This window comes from Rhinoderma darwinii, chromosome 8, assembly GCF_050947455.1.
Source record: "Rhinoderma darwinii isolate aRhiDar2 chromosome 8, aRhiDar2.hap1, whole genome shotgun sequence".
Classification (NCBI taxonomy): domain Eukaryota; kingdom Metazoa; phylum Chordata; class Amphibia; order Anura; family Rhinodermatidae; genus Rhinoderma; species Rhinoderma darwinii.
In genome coordinates, this window is record NC_134694.1 from 60,103,680 (window position 1) to 60,125,984 (window position 22,305).

General features: G+C 42.3%; 1 protein-coding gene across 1 annotated transcript in view; it reads left to right on the top strand.

Annotated features, from left to right (window-relative positions):
* The first annotated feature begins 1,293 nt into the window (after nt 1–1,293).
* The window catches only part of NALF2 (NALCN channel auxiliary factor 2), a 242,006-nt gene continuing 220,994 nt past the window's right edge, over nt 1,294–22,305 (top strand). The window contains exon 1 of the mRNA XM_075835654.1: nt 1,294–2,956. Within this exon, the coding sequence (XP_075691769.1) occupies nt 2,153–2,956 (804 nt within the window). The 5' untranslated portion in view covers nt 1,294–2,152. The remainder of the gene's footprint in view (nt 2,957–22,305) is intronic.

A 22,305-nucleotide genomic window follows, 5' to 3' on the forward strand; every position in this document is an offset into this window, starting at 1 on the left:
ACTTACATCGTATGGCGCCACCTGGTGTTCAAAGTGTATAGAAATGTGAACGTCCATCTAACGAGCTGAGTGCCGGTGGACAAGCATGCTCAGTCACACTTCCCACGGCTGATTGTCTGCATAGTGATCCTTTATTCACCGCGGAGCAGTCAATAGAAATAGCCTTCTGTCCTGCTTGTCAGGGAAGGAACAGAGCCTCTGCAGTAGAATGGTGTATAATTGAAGGGACTCCTTCTTCTCTGCTTGTTAGGACTATAAGGCTGGGTTCACACGACCATGTTACGTCCGTAATGTACGGAACGTATTTCGGCCGGAAGACCCGGACCGTTCGGTCCGGGTCTTCCGGCCGAAATACGTTCCGTACATTACGGACGTAACATGGTCGTGTGAACCCAGCCTAAAGCTAGAAACTCTGCAAATTACTTTAAATCAGCCATTAAACACATTTCGGGACTTTCGGTATTGAAATAATTAATGGGATAACGCCTTTAAAATAAATAGCTTTGCAGTATTTGTGAGCTGATTCTGTGTAAACGTGAATTTCCTCCATTTTATAACTGGTCTCCTTAGTGTAAAAAAACACTTATTGATAGGCTATAACAGAGTTTACAGCAACAAAAGTTAAAATCACTCAAATCAGCCATATTAACCGAAGTTCTTATTGATTAAAGGGGCTGATCAATAAATGAAGAGGCTGTGACAGGATCACTATGTGGTACATGCAAGATTCGACTTTTCACATATTATACACTAGCCAAAAATCCAGGACAAATAGATAAATCTGCTTCAGCACCTGGTTTCTTCAATAAATCAGAAATATCAATGAGCTTGATAGACGTGTGAAGCATCAGACAATATAAAAGGAGAAGCTTGGCATCAGCAGTCCTTGCTACAGTCTATGAGTAGCCAAGAATTGGGAACAATCCCACTGTACATTCAGGTATAAATCCAATGATTTCTACACATGTCATGCTTTTATTATTAATATGATGAAGAGTTCTAGTTCTCTGACAGCTGAAGTGTAATTTATATAGAATACACATGCAGAGTGCAAGCTCTTCGGTCAAAAGATTAACAGTCAAGGTTGTGGCAAAGGCTGACTCATCATGCATTATTAGAGGAGAGGGCTGCTAGAACACAAGAAGCTGAATGGAAGAGAAGATGAATGAGAAGCTGCACATAGTGAATGAAAGGAGAGATGGGGGGAGGAAGGGGTGGAGTGTCGGCTATAAGGAGGAGGGGGCGGCTTTTATAATAAAAAAAAACCGCACAGTTGCATAAGGCAGGGGAAGCAGTGCGCGTCCACGAGTACGGGGCGGCGCATTGACGTGCACGCGCCCCTCTGATCAATTTCTCAAGGTGTTCTCTGAACAGCTGAAGATGGCGACAGATTAAATAGAAATAAAAGGAGACCCAGCTGGGTGAGCTCGGCCTGGGTGCACGGCGAGGAAGAGGAGGCATGGGAATATTCAGTCCTAGCAGCAGGATGCCCAGGGAGCAGAAGAACAGTGCCCATCAGAAGAGGAAGAGAAAACAATAAGGAGGGCACAGCCACCTTCCAAAGAGCGGAGCAGCACAAGCAGCCCAGGATCAGCAGGCAGGATGGGCAGCAGGTGCTAGTCGCAGGGGATGCTCGTACCTGGCTCTGCTTTAGGTCCATAGGGGGGAGGGTGGGGGGATCTGCATGGGTTGTCCCTTGCATCCCCTGTGGACTTCTCCTTGATGTACTGTGCCCCGGGGGTGAATCTTTACAGAGGGAGGGGGGTTCTTTTTTTCTTGGTTGGCTTTCCCAATATTTCCTGCAATGGCCTGTTACTGAGTGACCCGGACAGGGGCGGGTAGGGGAGGGGAGCTCCCATCCCTTCACCCACCATCCTTTATCCCTCCATCCACCTGTCATTGCTCCATCAAATCATCAATATTCTACTACTATTATCATCATCATCCTCATCATTTATCCTTTTTTTTTCCTGACCCTCCATTTCCTTGTCCACCCATCCCCCTCCCCAACCTTCGTGATGATGCCCCTCTCTGCAGGCCCCCTCACTAGAGGCAGGTGACATTGTGCTGGTGGTAGGGAACCCACCACAAACATAGGGGGTGGGGAGAGACTGAGAGCACCCGGCCGCCGAATTCTCCCACCCCCTAAAATATGATCAGGGGGGCTTGGATGTATCCAAGGGAAGATGAGGCCGTCTTAAAGATCTGCTGGGAACCCCGACACAGCGACAAACCGTGCGCCGACTCCGAGAGGGCTCAGAGATGGCGGTTGTCCCTAGCCTCTCTCTTGTTCTTCACCGTCCTGCTGTCTAATCACCTCTGGTTGGTCTCTGCAGGGGCCAAAGCAAGAGGCAACTTCTCCTATAGCCACCAGCCAGGCCGGGGGGAGCAGGTCAACTCCAGCTTGCTGTCCCTCCAGAGCTTCCCAGGGGAGGGCAGGGGGTGCTGGGACAACTTCCTAAGCAATTCGACCAAATCTGCTGCTCATAGTCCGCATTGCACTGGTGCCAGGTCCTCTCACCTGGATACTGCCTGCGCCAAATTGCATTTGCAAAGACATCGGGGGTCTATTGCCCCCTCCTCCCCCCAATCCTCCTCCTCAAGATCCTACTCCCCTTCCTCTACTTCCTACAACCAAAAGAGGAACTTTTTGAAGGCTTATTTTAACAATTTCACTCTGTCTTTTTGTGATACTTACACCATCCTGGACCTACTGCTGGGCATGTCTAACCCGGACAGCCTGAACTGCAGCCTGGAGAACCTGATGGAGGACTTCATGGGGGCACCTGCAGCCTCTCCTGCCCTCACTGACGACGAGGTGTGCAGCAACTGTATCCAAGCTTACCAGAGACTGGATCAACACGCTCAGGAAAAATACGAGGAGTTTGACTTTGTGTTAGAGAAGTACCTGCAATCTGGGGAGTACTCTGTCAGGTCCTGCGTAGGGGACTGCAAGGTAAGAAGGACCAACCACTCACCAGCTGCTCTTGGATCGTATGAGGCTCTTGATTTATACCAAGTTGGAGGGTACTTCAGAGTATTCATTTATTTATTTATTTATTTGTTTCTTTCTTTCGTTAGTTAATAAATATTTAAAAGGCTTGTGTACTGACAAACACAACATATTATTGCCACCAAGTAAACTAGTCTCTGGTTAGGAAGTGCTCATATGGAGCTCACCAGCAGAGAATGTTGGCGTTTCTGCACAGATTTTGCTTATTTCTATAGTAGAGAACTTGTTTCCTTGCATATACAGTATCATGGAAGAAGATAGTTTCCACTTTTGAGTCATGCATCAATTCTGGTAACCTGCTGTGAGTTCTTCTCCACTAAATGGTCCACACTTATCCATAATGAGATATTTAGATCTACACTGAAATTCTGGAGTCTTATCGCCCCTGTTGTGGAGTTCAACAGATGGTAAAACCCCAAAACTTTATACTCAAGTATTCAATTGGTAAATGCTAGTAATAAAAGTATTGAGATATTGTACTGTAGTAAAAAAGTGTAAAACAAAACAAAAAAGAGCCTTACTATAATAATACTCTATATCACTATTAGTTTATTTTCATTACCAGGTTTACAAATACTGCTCAGTGTTTATGCTTATACAGTTCGTTTTACAAAAGTCATAGGTTATAATATAAGACAGTGGCGTGCAATCTGTGGCTACGACTGAGACTACAACTCCCAGCATGTCCTGACATCTAATCTAATGTCCACAATTCTAAGTGCTTTTTGTATGTTGTGTCACTACCCTCAAAACACAGTTTTTGCAACAAATTAAAACACACTCTCTCATATGTAAAAAGTTTATTTTACAAGTAGACCCATTGACTATATTTGACACCCCTGTACAATGGTAAACATAATCTAAATGAATGAGATTTCTTAAAGGTGTATTGAACAGCTAGTAACATTTTAGTCCAAGATTATGTGGTCATAAATGGCTACTGACTGATAGTGGACATCAGTTAAGAAGTTGTGATCCATCCCTAAATCTGATTAATTATATGGAAGCAGCTTTGAGTTCCACATCTGTAGTCATGCTGCTTCCAGATAGCAATCCCTTACATTTTGTCTTAAACCATGTTGCAAAAGATTTGGTTGCATTATGCTTAAAATACTGAGTCATGTAGTATATATAGAAAATAAAATATTCTTAACAAGTTCTTAAAAATTCCCTTTATATTTGGTATGTTATTTTAAATATATTGACCATGATGTCCTATACAAGAACTCTTTTTTGGTTGGTCCTTTAAGTTGTGCACACTGCACTATGAGTCCTGACGCAGCAGTGGGAGGACCACTGAGTATCTGTAACCCTGGGCAAATTCCTTTATTGTGTAACCATGGGGAATTTTTCCGGCTCCTGATTGGCTTGAGCACTGCTTGATTTGACCATACAGTAGTTTTTGTACTGTAGTTTGCACACTGCATTGCACCTCATGGACTAAACACTGCCCACAATACTACACTGCAGTGCTTCATCAAGCCTGAACGACCACTCTGTCAGCCTGTACGATTCTATCCATTCTGCACATTCCTATCTAGAACCATATATACGGGAACGGTAAATACGGGAAGCATGGTCGCACAGAATTGCACTGCAGCACAATGCAGGCTTCTTTATCATGAAGCCACATTTCTCTATTGGGGAAATGATTATAGGAAATCTTGTCGTTTATTTTTTTTAAAGCTTACTGCTTATTACCTCATTGCTAGCAGATTTTAACCAGCATTCATTTTAATGGCTGGCTGAAATGTATTCTTTTTTGCATTGTAGCAATTATTCAGAAGAACCATTTAAAATAACTTACTAAACCAGCAGAGGTTAATGTAGACTTCAGTGCCAAGGCTTATTAACTGGACGTTCGCCACCTGGGGTATGCATTTAACCTGTGGCATCACATACAATTGGACAAGAATGTTTAGACCATTTCAGAGTTTACTGCAAACTAGACATGTTATTCTTTCTATGTCTATGGACCAGGAATAATCTTCATTCGTATCAATGCACAGCTAGAGCATGGAAAGTGTTGGCAAGACCCAGTGACTTTTTAATGAATTGTTATACCCCCAGCTCATCTAATAAAACTTTAATTTCCTCAATTGACATTTGCACAATCTGTGGCTCTTGTGCCAGGCAGACATGGTTTGTGATAAACGCTGAGATTGGTTGACCTCTAGACCCTCTTACCAGCCTCTTTCTGTAATGGGCCACCCGGGCTGCTGCCTACTACAACAGAAACCAACAGAAACCATGGCAACTAAAACCGCCTGCCCGAAATTTTCAGACGCCAACTCTTGCATTGCAATCAGGAGAGCCTGCTATCTGTACCAGAGGGGGAATAGAAGAGAGGGGGAGGAGGGAGGAAAGAAGAGACACAGAAAGACACAGGCACAAATGGCTGAAAAACAGAATAATAACGTATTCAAATGTAGAGTGAAAAGAATGGTTTTTATTAGTCATACAGTATATTACATACATAACAGAGGGAGAATGACAGAGCAGTATACTGACAGAGCATTATGGAAAATGATGGAAATCTACATGATATAAAATAGTGTGGGAAAGGCAGGCAGTGAATGTGGAACAGACAAGGCACCTGAACAATACTGTAATGCTCCAGATATGAAGGTTTGAAGGCTCTGACACCTGGTGCAGACTGTTGACCTGGGACTTAGAGCAAATCAGATTAAGCAGATGATCTTTACAAAAGACATGGGGAAAAATTTACAAGATTTGTCATTCCTGCTTTACTAGCAAAGCAGGTAGATTACAGGATAAACTGCTACTCATAGAAAAGTAATGCTCTTCTATAAAGAGTATACTTTGTTTTATAGATCATGCATCTAATAAAAGATTTATCAGATAGGCCTCATACGCACAACCATATTCGGGATCTATATGCAATAGGGCCATGCATAGCACTATATAGAGAGGTAGCGGTATACATATGTATTTTTTATATAGCGTTTGCATAAGAAAAATCATAACTTTCTCCTTTGTTGCTGTATATTGGACTGAGTTCTCCCCTAGAAGCACTGTTTTCACTGGTTCGTGATATGGAACATCACACAGATTTTTGCGGCCTGCAATACAGTGTGTAATACGGTTCCATATTGCGCACTGTATTACAGGCCAAAATGCACATGTGCCCAGGAGGCTTTAGATACATTGGAAGATATATATATTCTATTGTATTCTTTCACTATTAGGCCTTTACCACATCACGCTTATTATCTACATCAGAGGGATACTTTGGCTTGCAAAATAAAGTATGCAGACGTATATGATGACGTATCCTTAAGTTTCTATGAGTCAATGTATGCTAAAAGAGTGTGCTTTTGGCATATATTTGACAGGTACACTTTTTGCGGTAGAGAATTATTTAGGCTGCTACTCTATTCAGCACAGCAAAAAAACCTTATATACTATGGTATATATTTTTTGAGCAATGAATCAATGGCAGACTACATTAAAAAAAATGAACAAAAACATATGACTCAACTTTATGGCCTTAAAAGGGTTATCTCATCATAGACAAGCCTTTTTATATGGTATCTGCAGACAGACATTTGTCTGTGGGGTTAATGTAGTATCAAATGAATGGTCAACCATGTGACAGCCGCTTGTTAGCAGCTCTTCACTCCGGCTCATAGACAGGGGTTCCCGAGCAGGTGTCCCCTTCTATTATATCCATATGCTAGATTAGTGTTAAAACATAGTGTGAAAGACTACATCCATAAGACTTTTTTAGCTTAACAATTTGTAAAACTGTTACTATACTGTATCTAATATTTTAAATAATAAAACAGGCAAGCAACTTCAGTACACTTTATTTTCCCATGTGTCTTCTGGTCTACAAAGATGGTTTATTTGCTGATAGTCAAGATAACCGATTTAGGGATAACCCACCAAGGCCTAGAGTAGCATTAATAGAAGAGGCGTACTAAAACATGTTCCTTCCTTGCTCACCAAGTTGCCTCGTAATGATCTCATTATGTTACTGTGCAGAAATATATAGCAATTTGTACAACAAACCAGGGAGCAAGCATATAGTGTGAGCATATTACTTTCCAACATTACCAATAGCCAGAGGGGACATTTCTAGATTACTGTTAACAGACGTGTTTTCTATGTGTTGCACACCTCTCTAGTTTTTGAACTGCATTTACATAAAGTTGTAAAGTCTTTAGTATGAAGGTATGTTGTATATTGCTTGATATTTTACTAAACTCAAGGGGTAAAAAGATTTGTTTTAGTATCATTGAGTAATATTGCAACTCTACACTGCAGTGTAAAAAGAAAGAGATGAAAAAGTCCTCCATGGAATGAAAACCTTTTTGACTTTTTCTTGAGTCTAAAAAAGTTACTGAAATAAATATAATCCTATAACCATAAATATTAAGTAATTTCAAGCCAAAAGATGTGTTGTGTACCCTCAATTGTCATATTAACTTGCATGTTTGGCTTGGCTGAATGTGAATTGTAAGGCTTTGTTCACACGACCTATTTTCAGACGTAAACGAGCGTATTATGCCTCGATTTACGCCTGAAAATAGGGCTACAATACGTCGGCAAATATCTGCCCATTCATTTGAATGGGTTTGCCGACGTACTGTGCAGACGACCTGTCATTTACGCGTCGTCGTTTGACAGCTGTCAAACGACGACGCGTAAATTGACTGCCTCGGCAAAGAAGTGCAGGACACTTCTTTGAAACGTAATTTGAGCCGTTCTTCATTGAACTCAATGAAGAGCAGCTCAAGATTTACGAGCGTCACAGACGCCTCGCATAATATGAGGAGGAGCTTTTACGGCTGAAACGAGGCAGCTGTTTTCTCCTGAAAATAGTCTGTCATTTCAGCCGTAAAAGCCTGCTACCGTGTGCACATACCCTAATAGTGATTGCTACCCTCTGTATAGCCATTTTCAGAGAGCCTCCTTCTTAGAAACCCCTTTTCCACCTGATGTCCTGATTGTATCTCTTGAGCCATGATATATACAGAGCCAGGAAAAACAAAATAGCACATATTGTATTCTACATGGCTACAAAATGAACCTGTTTAAAGCTTTATGATTTATGTTCTGTTTACATAATATTTTTCAGTTTTATATAATGTTTTTAATTGTTTATAGGGCCCCATTGACCCAACGTATGTCAAAAGAGTGCACTCTTCGTATACGTTGGGGAAGTGTCGCCATACCTTTTATTATCTGCATGGAATATCTTAGTTGAGGCAGTGTGAAGCATGCTGCAGCATGTGAGTTTACTGCTAATATACATTCCAGTCCCCGCCACGCTGATTATGCTATTTTAATAGATTTTTACAGCGCCGCCGGGGGACCGAAAGTCTAGTGGCACAGTCTAACTTCATAACGACACGGCTTGTCATCATGTGACCAGTAGCAGTAGTATAGAGATTACATAGCGTAGGAAGACTGTGCCACTGGACTTTCGGTCCTCCGGCAGCGCTGTAAAAATCTATAAAAATATTATAATCAGCGTGACGGGGGACCGGAAAGTATATTAGCAGTGAACTCACATACTGCAGTGAGTGCACTGCTCATAATTTTCCCTCCCCACATAGCCCCACAAGCTTGACCTAAAGCAGTGATGGTCAACCAAGCACCTTATAGGGCCTCAAATGTGACTTTTGAGTCTTCTCATGGTATATACACACACCATTCAGTGTCCTAAAAATTTTGTCCGTAAGCTAACATGAACATCATTCATTGTGTCATTATTCTTTTAAAATACTGTAATGTCAGGGACAATATTTTTTAGCTTTTATAGTGACAGAAAGCAAAAGGAAAAGTTAAAAATAACGTTTTAGAAGATGACTTACACAGTACCTGAGCATTATGTGATATTTGTAATACTATACCGCACAAACGTAAATATATTATCCCAGAAGGTTAGTTACACTTCCCATATAAACCACCGTCCTTTTTTGTATTTCACCTGTTGGAACAAGTATATTTATTTATTACATTCCATATCTAGCATTGATCCATGGTTTTTGATGATCATGAATAAATTAAGCATTCATGATCAGAGCATGGCTTTATATGAGTTTCCAGGACATCACTTGCATATACAGTATCTTGCTAAATATTGACAGTCCTAAGGATTTGTAGACTGTCATACTTCCCAAATAAAGCCTCTTTCTGACAATTAATTCAAGGATCAAGAGTCAGGAAAACAGACATATGTATAGTCAAATTGGCTAAACCTTGGCCTGCTTGGCTCATTCATTGGCAACTCCAATGCCAGCCTCACATAGTAGCCTGATGAGGGCTATGAGCTATCACCTCTCAATGCCATTCTCTATCATCTCCTATGCTAATTCCCTGAAATATAAGCAGATTTTTTTTATAAGCTTTGATTCCTAAATATTCCTATGATTTCCTAATATCAGCTGCAGTATTACAGCACATATATATATGTCCACCTTTAGGGTATGTTCACACGCTTAACAAAAAACGGCTGAAAATACGGTGCGGTTTTCAAGGGAGAACAGCTCCTGATTTTCAGCCGTTTTTTAAGCAACTTGCGCATTTTGCAGCGTTTTTTACGGCCGTTTTTGCAGCTGTTTTTCTATTGAGTCAATGAAAAATGGCTCCAAAAACGGCTCAAGAAGTGACATGCACTTTTTTTTCCGAGGCGTTTTTAAAAACGCCCTGTGGGAATGGGACGCCGTTTTTCCCATTGAAATCAATGGGCAGATGTTTGAAGGCGTTCAGCCCCCTGCATTTTTAGCCATTTTTCGGGGCGTTTACAGCCCGAAAAACGGCTGAAAATAGGTTGTGTGAACATACCCTAAGGCCTCATGCACACAAACATAAAAACGCCCGTAATTACGGGCCCATAGACTTCTATTGGCCATGGGGCTCACGTAATTACGGGTGGCTACGTGTGTGCACCCGTAATTATGGGAGCGTTGCTAGGCGACCTCAGGGGATAGTCACTGTCCAGGGTGCTGAAAGAGTTAACTGATCGGCAGTAACTCTTTCAGCACCCGGGAAAGTGACTACCTCTGGAGTTAATAGTATTAAAAGTTAACTTACCTGCTTCTTCCTCCAGTCCGGCCTCCCTGGATGACGTTTCAGCCCATGTGACCGCTGCAGCCAATCACAGGCTAAAGCGGTCACATGGACTGCCGCGTCATCCAGGGAGGTCGGACTGGATGTCAAAAGAGGGATGCGATGCCAAGACAACGGTACGTATAAACTTCTTTTACTTTCAATCGCTGTGGAAACTCTGCCCGAAAGGGCCGCCCCTTCTCTCTTTTCAGCACTGTTAGAGAGAAGGGGCTGCCGATTAGTGCAGAGAAAACGAGTCCATAAATACTGGTGGAATACGGGTCGAATACGTGTGACAAAGGACCCGTATTTACGCCAGTATTTACGGGAGGAAAAAAAAATACGTTCGTGTGCATGAGGCCTAAGGCTGAGTTCACACAGACTTTTTTTGCAGGCAGAAAATTCTGCCTCAAAATTTCGTTTGGAATTTTGAGGCAGATTTTCATCTGCCTGCATGCTACTTGCCGCGTTTTTCGCAGCGTTTTTCACTCGTGCCCATTGAGTGCCATGGGCAAAAACGTCGCAAAATACGCTTTTTCTTCCTCCCATTGATGTCAACGGGAGGTCAGAGGCGTAAACGCCCGAAGATAGGGCATGTCCCTTCTTTTTCCCACGATACTGTTTTTCCGTGGGAAAAAAAACGGGAGGCATTTTCGGACGTTTTTTGGTGTGTTTTCCGATGCGATTTCCATGTCAAGAAAAGTGTAAAAAAACCTCTGTGTGAACAGGGCCTAAGGGTATTTGTCTCAGTAACAGCAACATTAAATGAAATGTCTTCACATTCTCAGATATCCTATACTTTACTCCAGAGATCCCTCCAGCTGTGTATGAGCAGTAAATTTATTGGGGTCATATTTGTGACAAGTGTGGTCAGCATTTAAAGTGACTAGACAGGAGGTAGATCAGCAAAATATACCAATATTTAATTCAGCTGAAATTGAATTAAGATTTATTACATATAATGAATGACGGCCGTTTTTGGCTGTATTCCTCAACATTATATATAGTTTATTCTTGGTTAGTTATTATCTTGCAAATGTCTTTGTTGCACAGTGGAAATAAAAACTAAATGATGCTTCAGAAGTCCTAATGCGTTGACAGAAATGTTGTCACTCCAATAAATATATACATAGACTTATGTAAATCTGCATTTCTTTGTATGCTTTAGGTGTGAGCATATGGTTCATCTGTTGATGTTTTGATCTAGAGACGTCTGATGAACGTATCATGAGACACAAGCAAATATATTACCAGACAGCAATACATTACCTGTGCCAAGGAGCTACACTGTCTACACAAGCAATCTCAAGCAAACAAACGGAAAATTATTATAACAATGAAAAGTGCACACTTGGGCAATACATACCTGTTCTCATATGTCACTAAACACACACACACACACACACACACGCACGCACGCACGCACACACACACAGACAGACACAAAAAACACAGACACACACACACACACATATATACACATACCTGTCTTCATGTGTCACTAAACACAAACAAGAAACACACACACATATACATACATGTCTTCATGTACTTCATATACATACCTATCACTAAACACACATACATACATATATATATATATATATATATATATATATACCTGTCTTCATGTGCCACTAATCACAAACACACACACATATACATACCTGTCTTCATGTGTCACTAAACACACACACACACACACACACACACACACACAGTTATATATATATATATATATATATATATATATACATCTATATCGCTCCCTCATAATCTTCTGTTACATGTTTTCATGCAGATACGTGTTTTTTTCCTTGTCCTGTATCACAATGCAATACTTTTGAATATAGACTTCAGCGGAATATACACCACATCAATTGTCATCCACAAGAAAATTCCCTCAATCTCCCCTCAACATTCACATTCTTCTTGACCTAGTGTGTATGTTAATGTATTTGGAGTTAAGGGTATGTGCACACGTAGTGTTTTCAGCCGTTTTTTATTTTGCGTGTGCACACACCCTAAGGGTATGTTCACACGACCTATTTTCAGACGTAATTCAGGCGTTTTATGCCTCGAATTACGCCTGAAAAGACGGCTCCATTACGCCGGCAAACATCTGCCCATTGCTTGCAATGGGTTTTACGATGTTCTATTCAGACAAATTGTTTAATTTTACGCGTCGCTGTCAAAAGACGGCGCGTAAAATTACGCCCGCATCAAAGTGCAGGACACTACCTGGGACGTTTTTGGAGCCGTTTTTCATTGACTCCATTGAAAAACAGCTCCAATTACGTCCGTAATGGACGCCGCGAAAAACGTGAATACTTGCAATTACGTCTGAAATTTAGGAGCTGTTTTCGCCTGAAAACAGCTCCGTAATTTCAGGCGTATTTGGCGTTTGCGTGTATACATACCCTAAGAGGAGTAACTGGCTTGAATGATTAGCAGTTCTGGTACTGCTTACTATACAAGAAAATTATCAAACCAGCTGGGAAAATATAGCCGGACCAATTTCATTTTCCCTCACAAATGTGTCAGTGAGACCCTTGTGCACATGAGTTGGTTGTCGGACTTCATTGAAAATGTCAGGGTTCGTTGATAGGATCCATATGTATATAGGGGAGCATGAAGATGTATATAAAACATGAGAGAAATATCTGCTGCAAAAATAATCTAAAAAGACAGCTAGAACATAAATGGGTAAAAGTAGCAAACTTCTAAGTGCATTGACTCTTTCCTGTGCTACAATAAAGAATAAATGTTACCATTTGATTACATTTAATTTATAAATATGAGAAATAGGAGCACACAGCACCGAATGCAAAAAAATATTAAGAGGAGATCTGGAGTGTACAATACTCAGGGCAGCTCGGACCGCGTGCGGCCAGTAGAAAGCTGTGTCAGTTTCTGGTGTCCGCACATTTCCAATGATATTTTTACAGAAAATATTTAATTGAAATGATGAAACTGTCTTTGCATTTTCTTGTTAATGAGATTCTATCTACACTAAGGAAAAACAAAAAACAAGTGAATATAGTAGCAATGGTCATGCATAAATACTACAAAGATAACTATGTTATATAGTTAGAGCATATGCTAAGATCACCCTTTAAAAAAATAAATAATACATAAGGGTTTTGCATTATAATTATTCATTAGGGAGTGTTTTATTAAAGGGTATCTGTCACATTCTTCCTGCTGCCCTCTCTCAGGGCAGCATGCAGTAGTGACAGGCATTGTGTCTTAAGGGCATGGCCAGACGTGGCGGAATTGCTCTGGAATTCCGCTGCGGACACTCCCCAGCGGAAATCCGCAGCGGAAATCCGCAGCGGACCCGTTTCTCCATTGCCTTCCACAGCTTTTTAGTAGGGTTCGTTTACACGTTGTGGACAATTCCGCTGCGGAGCATAGGCTGCGGTGCGGAATTTGGTGTCCGCAGCATACAATGGTTGTTGCGGACTGGTTGCGGACTCATTGCAGAATTTCTAAATTGACTTCAATGGAGATTCAAAATTCCGCAATGAAGTCCGCAGATATTATGTACATGTTATGTGTGCTGCGGAGCGTATTGGTTTTACTAACATGACATTTCTTCATTCTGGCTGGACCTATGTATTTCTAGGTCTACAGCCAGACTGAGGAAGTCAATGGGGCTCCCGTAATTACGGGTGACTACGTGTGTGCACCCATAATTACGGGTGACTACGCGTGTGCACCCGTAATTACGGGAACGTTGCTAGGCGACGTCAGTAAATAGTCACTGTCCAAGGTGCTGAAAGAGTTAAACGATCGGCAGTAACCGTTTCAGCACCCTGGACAGTGACTTCCGATCACAAGATACATCAACCTGTATAAAAAATAGAAGTTCATACTTACCGAGAACTCCCTGCTTCTTCCTCCAGTCCGGCTTCCCAGGATGACGTTTCAGTCTAAGTGACGGCTGCAGCCAATCACAGGCTGCAGCGGTCACATGGACTGCCGCGTCATCCAGGGAAGTCGGGCTGGATGCCGAAAGAGGGACACGTCACCAAGACAACGGCTGGGTAAGTATGAAATTCTTTTACTTTCACTAGGGAAAGTGCTGTCCCTTCTCTCTATCCTGCACTGATAGAGAGAAGGGAAGTACTTTCCCCTCAATACGCAACGGCTAGTCCGCATCAATTTAATGCCCATTTTGGGCAGAGCCGCAACAGAATCTGCAACGCAGATTCTGTGCGGCATTGATGCGGACAGTGGCGGAAGAAATCCGCTACGTCTGGGCATGCCCTTATGTAGCAATATGGTGTTTTCTGGCTGAACTTCAATTTTATTAGTTGCAGTGCAGACGGGAATTCTGTGAGTCTGGAATATGGCATATTCATAAGATGTGGGCTCTCCCAGCCCGCCTGCTGCAGATTGACATATTTTTCCCAATGCACAGTAAGGGTATGTTCACACGCTAAACAAAAAACGGCTGTAAAATACGGAGCTGTTTTCAAAGCAAAACAGCCTCTGATTTTCAGCAGTTTTTTAAGCATCAAGCATTTTTTGAGGCGTTTTTTGTGGCCATTTTTGGAGCTGAGTTCTATTGACTCAATGAAAAACGGCTCCAAAAACGGCTCAAGAAGTGACATGCACTTCTTTTTATGGGGCATTTTTTTTCCGTGCCGTTTTTTAAAATGGCTGTGTAAAAAAACACCCCGTCGGATCGAAACGCCGTTTTTCCCCATTGACATCAATGGGCAGATGTTTGGAGGGGTTCAGCTTCAGTATTTTCAAAATGCATTTACGGCCCAAAGAAACTGATGAAAAACAGTGTGAACATACCTCAAGGGCACGTTCAGACGTGGCAGAATTTTTCCGCTGCAAATGTTGGTGCAGATTTGGGGCAATTACGCAACGAATCAGCACCAACATTTGCATATTTGACAGGTAGTTCAGACGTTGCAGATATCACAGCGGACTTGCCACAGATTTCAGTTTTTGCATTGCAAAGGCTGAAATCCGCAGTGAAATTCCGCTTCTCCGCAACATCATGAGCATGCTCCGGAGGGAAAATTCTGCACCACAGCCTGATTTCCGCACAGTTATTTTCTGCAACGTCTGAACTAACTTATAGAAACAAATGAAAAAAATGGCTGCTGCAAAATTCCACTGCGGACTCTCCGCAGCAGAATTCAACAGCAATAAGGGTATGCCCAGCCTTGGCGGAGTTCTGCATACACTGTCCACATCAATGGCGCACAGAATCTGCGTTGCAGATTCTGTTGCGGCTCTGCCTAAGATGGGCATTAAATTGATGCGGACTAGCCGTTGCGCATTGAGGGGAAAGTACTTCCCTTCTCTCTATCAGTGCAGGATAGAGAGAAGGGACAGCCCTTTCCCTAGTAAAAGTAACAGAAATTCATACTTACCCGGCCGTTGTCTTGGTGACGCGTCCCTCTCTTGACATCCAGCCCGACCTCCCTGGATGACGCGGCAGTCCATGTGCCCGCTGCAGCCTGTAATTGGCTGCAGCCGTCACTGGACTGAAACGTCATCCCGGGAGGCCGGACTGGCGGAAGAAGCAGGGAGTTCTCGGTAAGTATGAACTTCAATTTTTTTTACAGGTTGATCTATATTGTGATCGGAAGTCACTGTCCAGGGTGCTGAAACAGTTACTGCCGATCGCTTAACTCTTTCAGCACCCTGGACAGTGACTATTTACTGACGTCGCCTAGCAACGCTCCTCAGTCTGGCTGTAGACCTAGAAATACATAGGTCCAGCCAGAATGAAGTAATGTCATGTTCGTAAAACCAATACGCTCCGCAGCACACATAACATCTGCGGACTTCATTGCGGAATTTTGACTCTCCATTGAAGTCAATGGAGAAATTCCGCACTGACTCCGCAACAAGTCCGCTACACGTCCGCAACAGTCAGTGTATGCTGCGGACACCAAATTCCGCACTGCAGCCTATACTCCGCAGCGGAATTGTTCGCAACGTGTAAACGTACCCAACTAAAAAGCTGTGTAAGGCAATTGAGAAACGTGTACGCTGCGGATTTCCGCTGCGGACTGTCCGCAGCGGAATTCCAGAGCAATTCCACTATGTCTGGTCATGCCCTTATAGGTAGAAAGCTGTCAATCAGAGGCTCGTGAATCCAGGCTCACAGCATGTACAGCGCGCTACAACTAATAAAATTTAAGTTTAGCCAGAAAACTAATATTGATACGTAAAAGACAAACTGCATGCTTCTCTAAGAGAGGGCATCAGGAAATAGGTGACAGGTTCAGTTTAAGATATTGGCAAAATTCACATTTTTCTTTCAGTGTGGTGTTATACAGAGAGGATTATTGTTTTCACATTAATTCAACAAGAATTTAACAGATATGATGGAGAGTTTATTAAAAAAAAGGTGAATTTTAGTGCGTGATATCGTCTTAGTATTCTCCCTTGCGTATCACTGGATGGCAAGTTATGGATTTGGATAGTGTTTGCATATTTTCTTACTTTCTATACCTGAGGTTTGTGTTAATAATTTTTTTTTACTGTCTGGAATTGCAACTGAATTTGATAGGAAATCATCTGGCATATTCCTAAACCCAATAATAAATGGATTTCTGTGCTGAATCAGTTAAAAAAAAGTTTGAGCATTATGTGGCAGGGAAGGTAAAGCAACGTGTCATTATGGACACAATTAAAGAAGAGAGTTTACAGATGAGTTGAATATATAAATGAGATAGTGGGGCATAGCTACATACATAGTTAGTGATACATATATTTTATAATCAACTAGCGATTTCACAGTCAAACAAGCAATTTCCTTAATGGCTGACTAACCATTTGGCGTAACTGCTTCTCTGATAGTGTTCTGACAGGAACTTGATGTGCATGACTATTCATATGTGTGCATACTTTGTCGCAATCATGCAATTTTATGTAATAGACAGTGATGTGCTTGGTCTGCATATATTAGGCCACTATAAATGGCTATGTTGGTTAAATCTTTTATACCATTAACCAGGCTGATATGCTCTGAAGATTTGTCTTTGAAAAAGAAAAGAAAGAAGACATTAAGATAAAAGAAACAGCTTCAACTTGCTGAACGATAAAGTGGAATTAGAGCTCAAAACATGAAGAAAGGAAGGAGCTCAGTAGCGGTTCTGTAACCTATGGGTGACCTGTAGTATAGAGTCAGTGCAAGGTTTCTCATATCTCCTTTCACCTTTTACTCAGTGTTTGCTACTTCACATTTTGTTAAAAGGATTTTGTATAAAGTTGATTGAAATGAGCACATCATGTGCTAAAAGTGTCACAGAGTTACTGTAAACGAGGATATCTATAAGTTACCCCAAAAGAGTTAAATTGTTGGGAGCTGAGAGAATAATTTCCTAGCATCTGGCTGAAAAGGACATTTAGAAGACTAGTGAGGAGAGCTCTGCCTGTCAACTCCTCTCAGTCAATCAGCATTTCCGGTATTGTTCCCCGTGATGTTGATTGCCTGAGAGCAACTGATAGACAGGACTGTTCTCACAATCCTCTGACCAAATGTCCTTTTCAGCTGGATGCTATGAAGTTTGTAATGTGTCTTTGTTAGGCTTCGTTCACATCTGCGTTGGGGTCCCGTTCTGACGTCGGAGGTTTCTGTCAGAACGGGACCCTAAACAGACACAAACGGAAACCAGAGCAGTCAACTACGCTATTGCTTCCGACAAAACGACGGGTCAACAGACACAAATGGAAACCATAGGCACCTGATCTGTCAATGGTGATGGAAACCTCTGGTTTCCGTTCGTATCAGTTTGTCTCTGTTCAGGGTCCCGTTCTGACGGAAAACTCAGACGGAACGTCAGAAAGGGAGCCCAACGCAGATGTGAACGAAGCCTTAGTAAACTGATCCATGAGAGGAGATCTGGAGGATCGTGACTACAGGAATAGGGCTAGTTGTTTATAAAGAGTTCATCTAGGTTGCACAAGCATAAACCATGTAAGAATGGATAGTACTGTCTCCATGTCTCTTCCTGTGCTGCAGGGTCTCTAATTTATTCATACAAAAAAAACATTGAGCTCAAAACTGAAAGATAGATATTTAATAAATATCTTTAAAAAAAAAATGAGGGGAAAACATGTAACTAGTAACTAGTAAAACTATAAAGCAATTGTTCCTTAAGGGCAGATACAGACGGACGTTGCGTTTTTGCGCGCGCAAACAACGCAGCGTTTTGCGCGCGCAAAAACCATTTGACAGCTGCGTGTGTCATCCGTGTATGATGCGCGGCTGCGTGATTTTTGCGCAGCCGCCATCATAGAGATGAGGCTAGTCGACGCCCGTCACTGTCCAAGGTGCTGAAAGAGCTAACTGATCGGCAGTAACTCTTTCAGCACCCTCGACAGTGAATGACGAACACAATATACAGCAACCTGTTAAAAAAAAAAAAAAAGTTCGTACTTACCGAGAACTTCCCGGCCGTTGCCTTGGTGACGCGTCCTTGGTGACGTGTCCTTGGTGACGCGCCTCTCTTGACATCGGGCCCCACCTCCCTGGATGACGTGGCAGTCCATGTGACCGCTGCAGCCTGTGCTTGGCCTGTGATTGGCTGGAGCTGTCACTTGGACTGACCCGGGAGGTCAGACTGGAGGAAGAAGCCGGGAGTTATCGGTAAGTCAAAACTTCTTTTTTTTTTTACAGGTTCATGTTTATTGGGATCGGTAGTCACTGTCCATGGTGCTGAAACAGTTTAACTCTTTCAGCACCCTGGACAGTGACTATCTCCGGACGTCGCGTACCGGAATTTTTTTTGCCGGGTTCGGCCAAAACGAGTTCGGCCGAACCCAGTGAAGTTTGGTTCGATTGTCCGGGTTCGCTCATCTCAAAGACACTCCATTTGGATGTTTGGAAACAGAAAAGCACGTGGTGCTTTTCTGGTTACATTCATCCTTTTGACAGCTGGTGCGCTGTTTCAGTCGGTTCGCACGGAAGTGCTTCCGTGCGACCTGCGTGGTTTTCACGCACCCATTGACTTCAATGGGTGCGTGATGCGCGAAATACGCGGAGATATTGAACCTGTCGCGCTTTTTGCGCAGCTGACAAACGCTGCGCAAAAAGCACGGACTGTCTGTACTGCCCCATAGACTTGTATTGGTCTGTGCGTGGCGCGTGAAAACCACGCGGCCCGCACGGACCGAATACACGCTCGTGTGAATCCCCCCTAAAGGGCATTACATTTGGTACTTGATGGAAGAGTAATTTTGGGGTGATTGAGTTTTTCAAAATAGCATCAGAATTGGGACAATTGCAATTCAAATTAAGTTGAAATTGCTTTTTAGGGATCTAAATTAAACCATTTATCTTTAGGATCAGTTAGCCCTACCATACTAGGAATATATTTCCATCATATGGTGTTATGGTCAGAATGTCTTAGCATTGACAAGTTCCGTAAACATGGAAGATCATGTCAGATGTGATGAGATCTATAATCTACATGACCATCTCTCACTGATTTATTTAGCTAACCCTGTTGTGGAGGACTCTAATACTAAATGCATGGAGTTGCCCCATTAACTATATAAAACATTTTTTCTAGATAATAGCAGATGATATTACTGGGGCTTTCCACTTTTGGATAATCTATTCTCCTTAAGGGTATGTTCACACAGAGTTTTGAATTTTAAGGCAGATCTTGATCTGCCTGCACGCTGTTTGCCTCGTTTTTCGCTGCATTTTTCGCTCGCACATAATGAGTGCCACGGTCAAAAAACGCCACGAAATACGCTTTCTCTGCCTCCCATTTATGTCAGTGAAAGGTTAGAGACGTAAACGCTCGAAGATAGGGCATGTCGCTTTGTTTTCCCACGAGCGTTTTTTCCGCTCGCGGGAAAAAAAACGCCTCCCATTGAAATCAATGGGAGGCATTTTTGGCAGTTTTTTGGCGCGTTTTCCGACGTGGTTTCCGCATCAAAAAACGTCAAAAAACTGTGTGAACTGGCCCTAAAATATGTTCATAACAGGGTGCCCCTCTGCTGGGACCCCAAGCAATCAGATTAAGGCTAGGGTTACATGGCAACTTTGACCACAACAAAGACAACACAACCAAAAATCGCTGTGTTGCCCTCCCTGCATCGAACGAATGAAAGTGAATATGGCTGTGTTGCAATCTGCAGGTTGCAATGACTGTGACACATCAGCCGCAAAAAAAGTACGAACCTGATTTATTGCAACCATCAAGTCATAACGACAAGTCACTCTTATTTCCAAACAAAGTAAAGTAATACATCCCACCAGCCTTACACTGCGATTATCAGCTCAATAGTCCAGGGGAAACATGCTTGTTATCTACTAGACACAGCAATGGAATGACTCAGAAATCTTGAGCCTCAAGGATTGCAGGCAGAAACCGGTAGAAGTGTCTGTCTTCCCAATATGGAAAGTGTCCACTACTTTCCTGGGGATAACAATCTTCTGGTCAGTACAGGGAGTCATCTAAATAACCTTTCTCATCTGCAATGCATACACTGTCACACTGATAAAAATATACACACAAGCACTGTCTGGCACACCGGCATTACTATCACACATATATTCAATGCACGCACAGTTACATTCTCACTTACATTGTGAGAAACATATATTCTGACTCATACATGCTTTGAAACACAGATCCGCACATTGATCTGAAAATTAACTCGTTCTATGCGGAAGGCTCCCCAGAGACAGAAAAGTTGCAGTAGTTACACTAAGGGTATATTCACACGACAGCGCAAAATACGTCTGAAATTACTGAGCTGTTTTCAGGCGAAAACAGCTCCTGAATTTCAGACGTAATTGCTCGTACTTTTCTGACATGTCTGTAGCGTCTCTGTGAGATTCCAGCAAAGCAAGCGTAATCTCGCGAGATTACGATGTAACCTGTCATTTCAAACGAGATTACGCTTGCCTTGCTGGAATCTCACAGAAAAGATTCTAAAGTGGTCAGGATTCTGAATAAACATCACGTCCTGGCTGGAGGTAATGTATATTCATTATCAGGACACTGCAGTAATGTTAGTGTTTGTGTAAATGAATGGAGAGAAGTGTATGACGCTGATTGGTCAGCGTCATAAACTCCTCTGTACAACGCCCACTTGGTCTAAAGTAAAATACGCCCACTTGGGCATTAAGAAACTCATTAGCATAAAGCTAAAAATCGCTCATAAAGTGGTTTAAAATAGATAGTTTTTCAAAATAAAAAGCATCACTGTCACCTACATTACAGCGCCGATCTCCTTATATAGGAGATAGGGCACTTATAATGTGGTGACAGAGCCTCTTTAAGGCCCTTTTACACTGAGCAAAGCGTTCATAATGCTCGTTCTCGATCATTGCCCTGTGTAAACAGGGCAGCGATCAGCAGATGAACGAGCAAACTCTCGTTCATCAGCTGATCGTATCGTTGCAAAAAACTATTATCGTTGTCAGCAACACATCTCCCTGTGTAAACAGTGAGATGCACTGCCAACATGATAATAATGTATGGGGACGATCGATCAGAGTAACGAATGCTCGTCCCCATACATAGCCCCTTGTGACAGGAGCAAACGAGCGCCGATCAACGAGCTGCCTCGTTGATCGGCGCTCGTTGAACGGACAAAATCGGCCGGAGGAATAGGGCCTTAACTGTCCTTGATTTGTGCACAATTATAGCTCTTAATAAATAAGAATGTGTGCTAATATAATTATATTCAGAGTAGAATTTGCTAAAGTTACTAAAATATGCTTTCCTATGCGCTTCATGAATTGTATTCACTTATCTGAAGATTTTTTCGATAGGCTCCTTTACATGTTTTGAATGATAGCCATTAAAGGAGTATTCCCATCTTAGACATTTATTGTATAATCACATGATATGCCATAAATGTCTGATAGATGCGGGTCCCACCTCTGGGACCCACACCTATCTCCGGAACAGGCCACGGCATCTAGGTAGAGAATTTATAGAAAGATGGCCAGGAATTATGGAAACAGCTGATCTCGCTGTGGTCGGCTGTTTCCGTAACTCCCATAGAAATGAATGGGCTTTACGGAAACAGTCGAGCTTGCAAAGATGGGACCCGCATTTATCAGACATTTATAGCATATCCTGTGGATATGCCATAAATGTTTAAGATGGCAATACCCCTTTAATTCTGCTTTTGTAGTGTATACAAAATCAAATGAAAGTTTGAATGCGCCATGCAAAGGATTAATATTTCCAATGATGGGAATT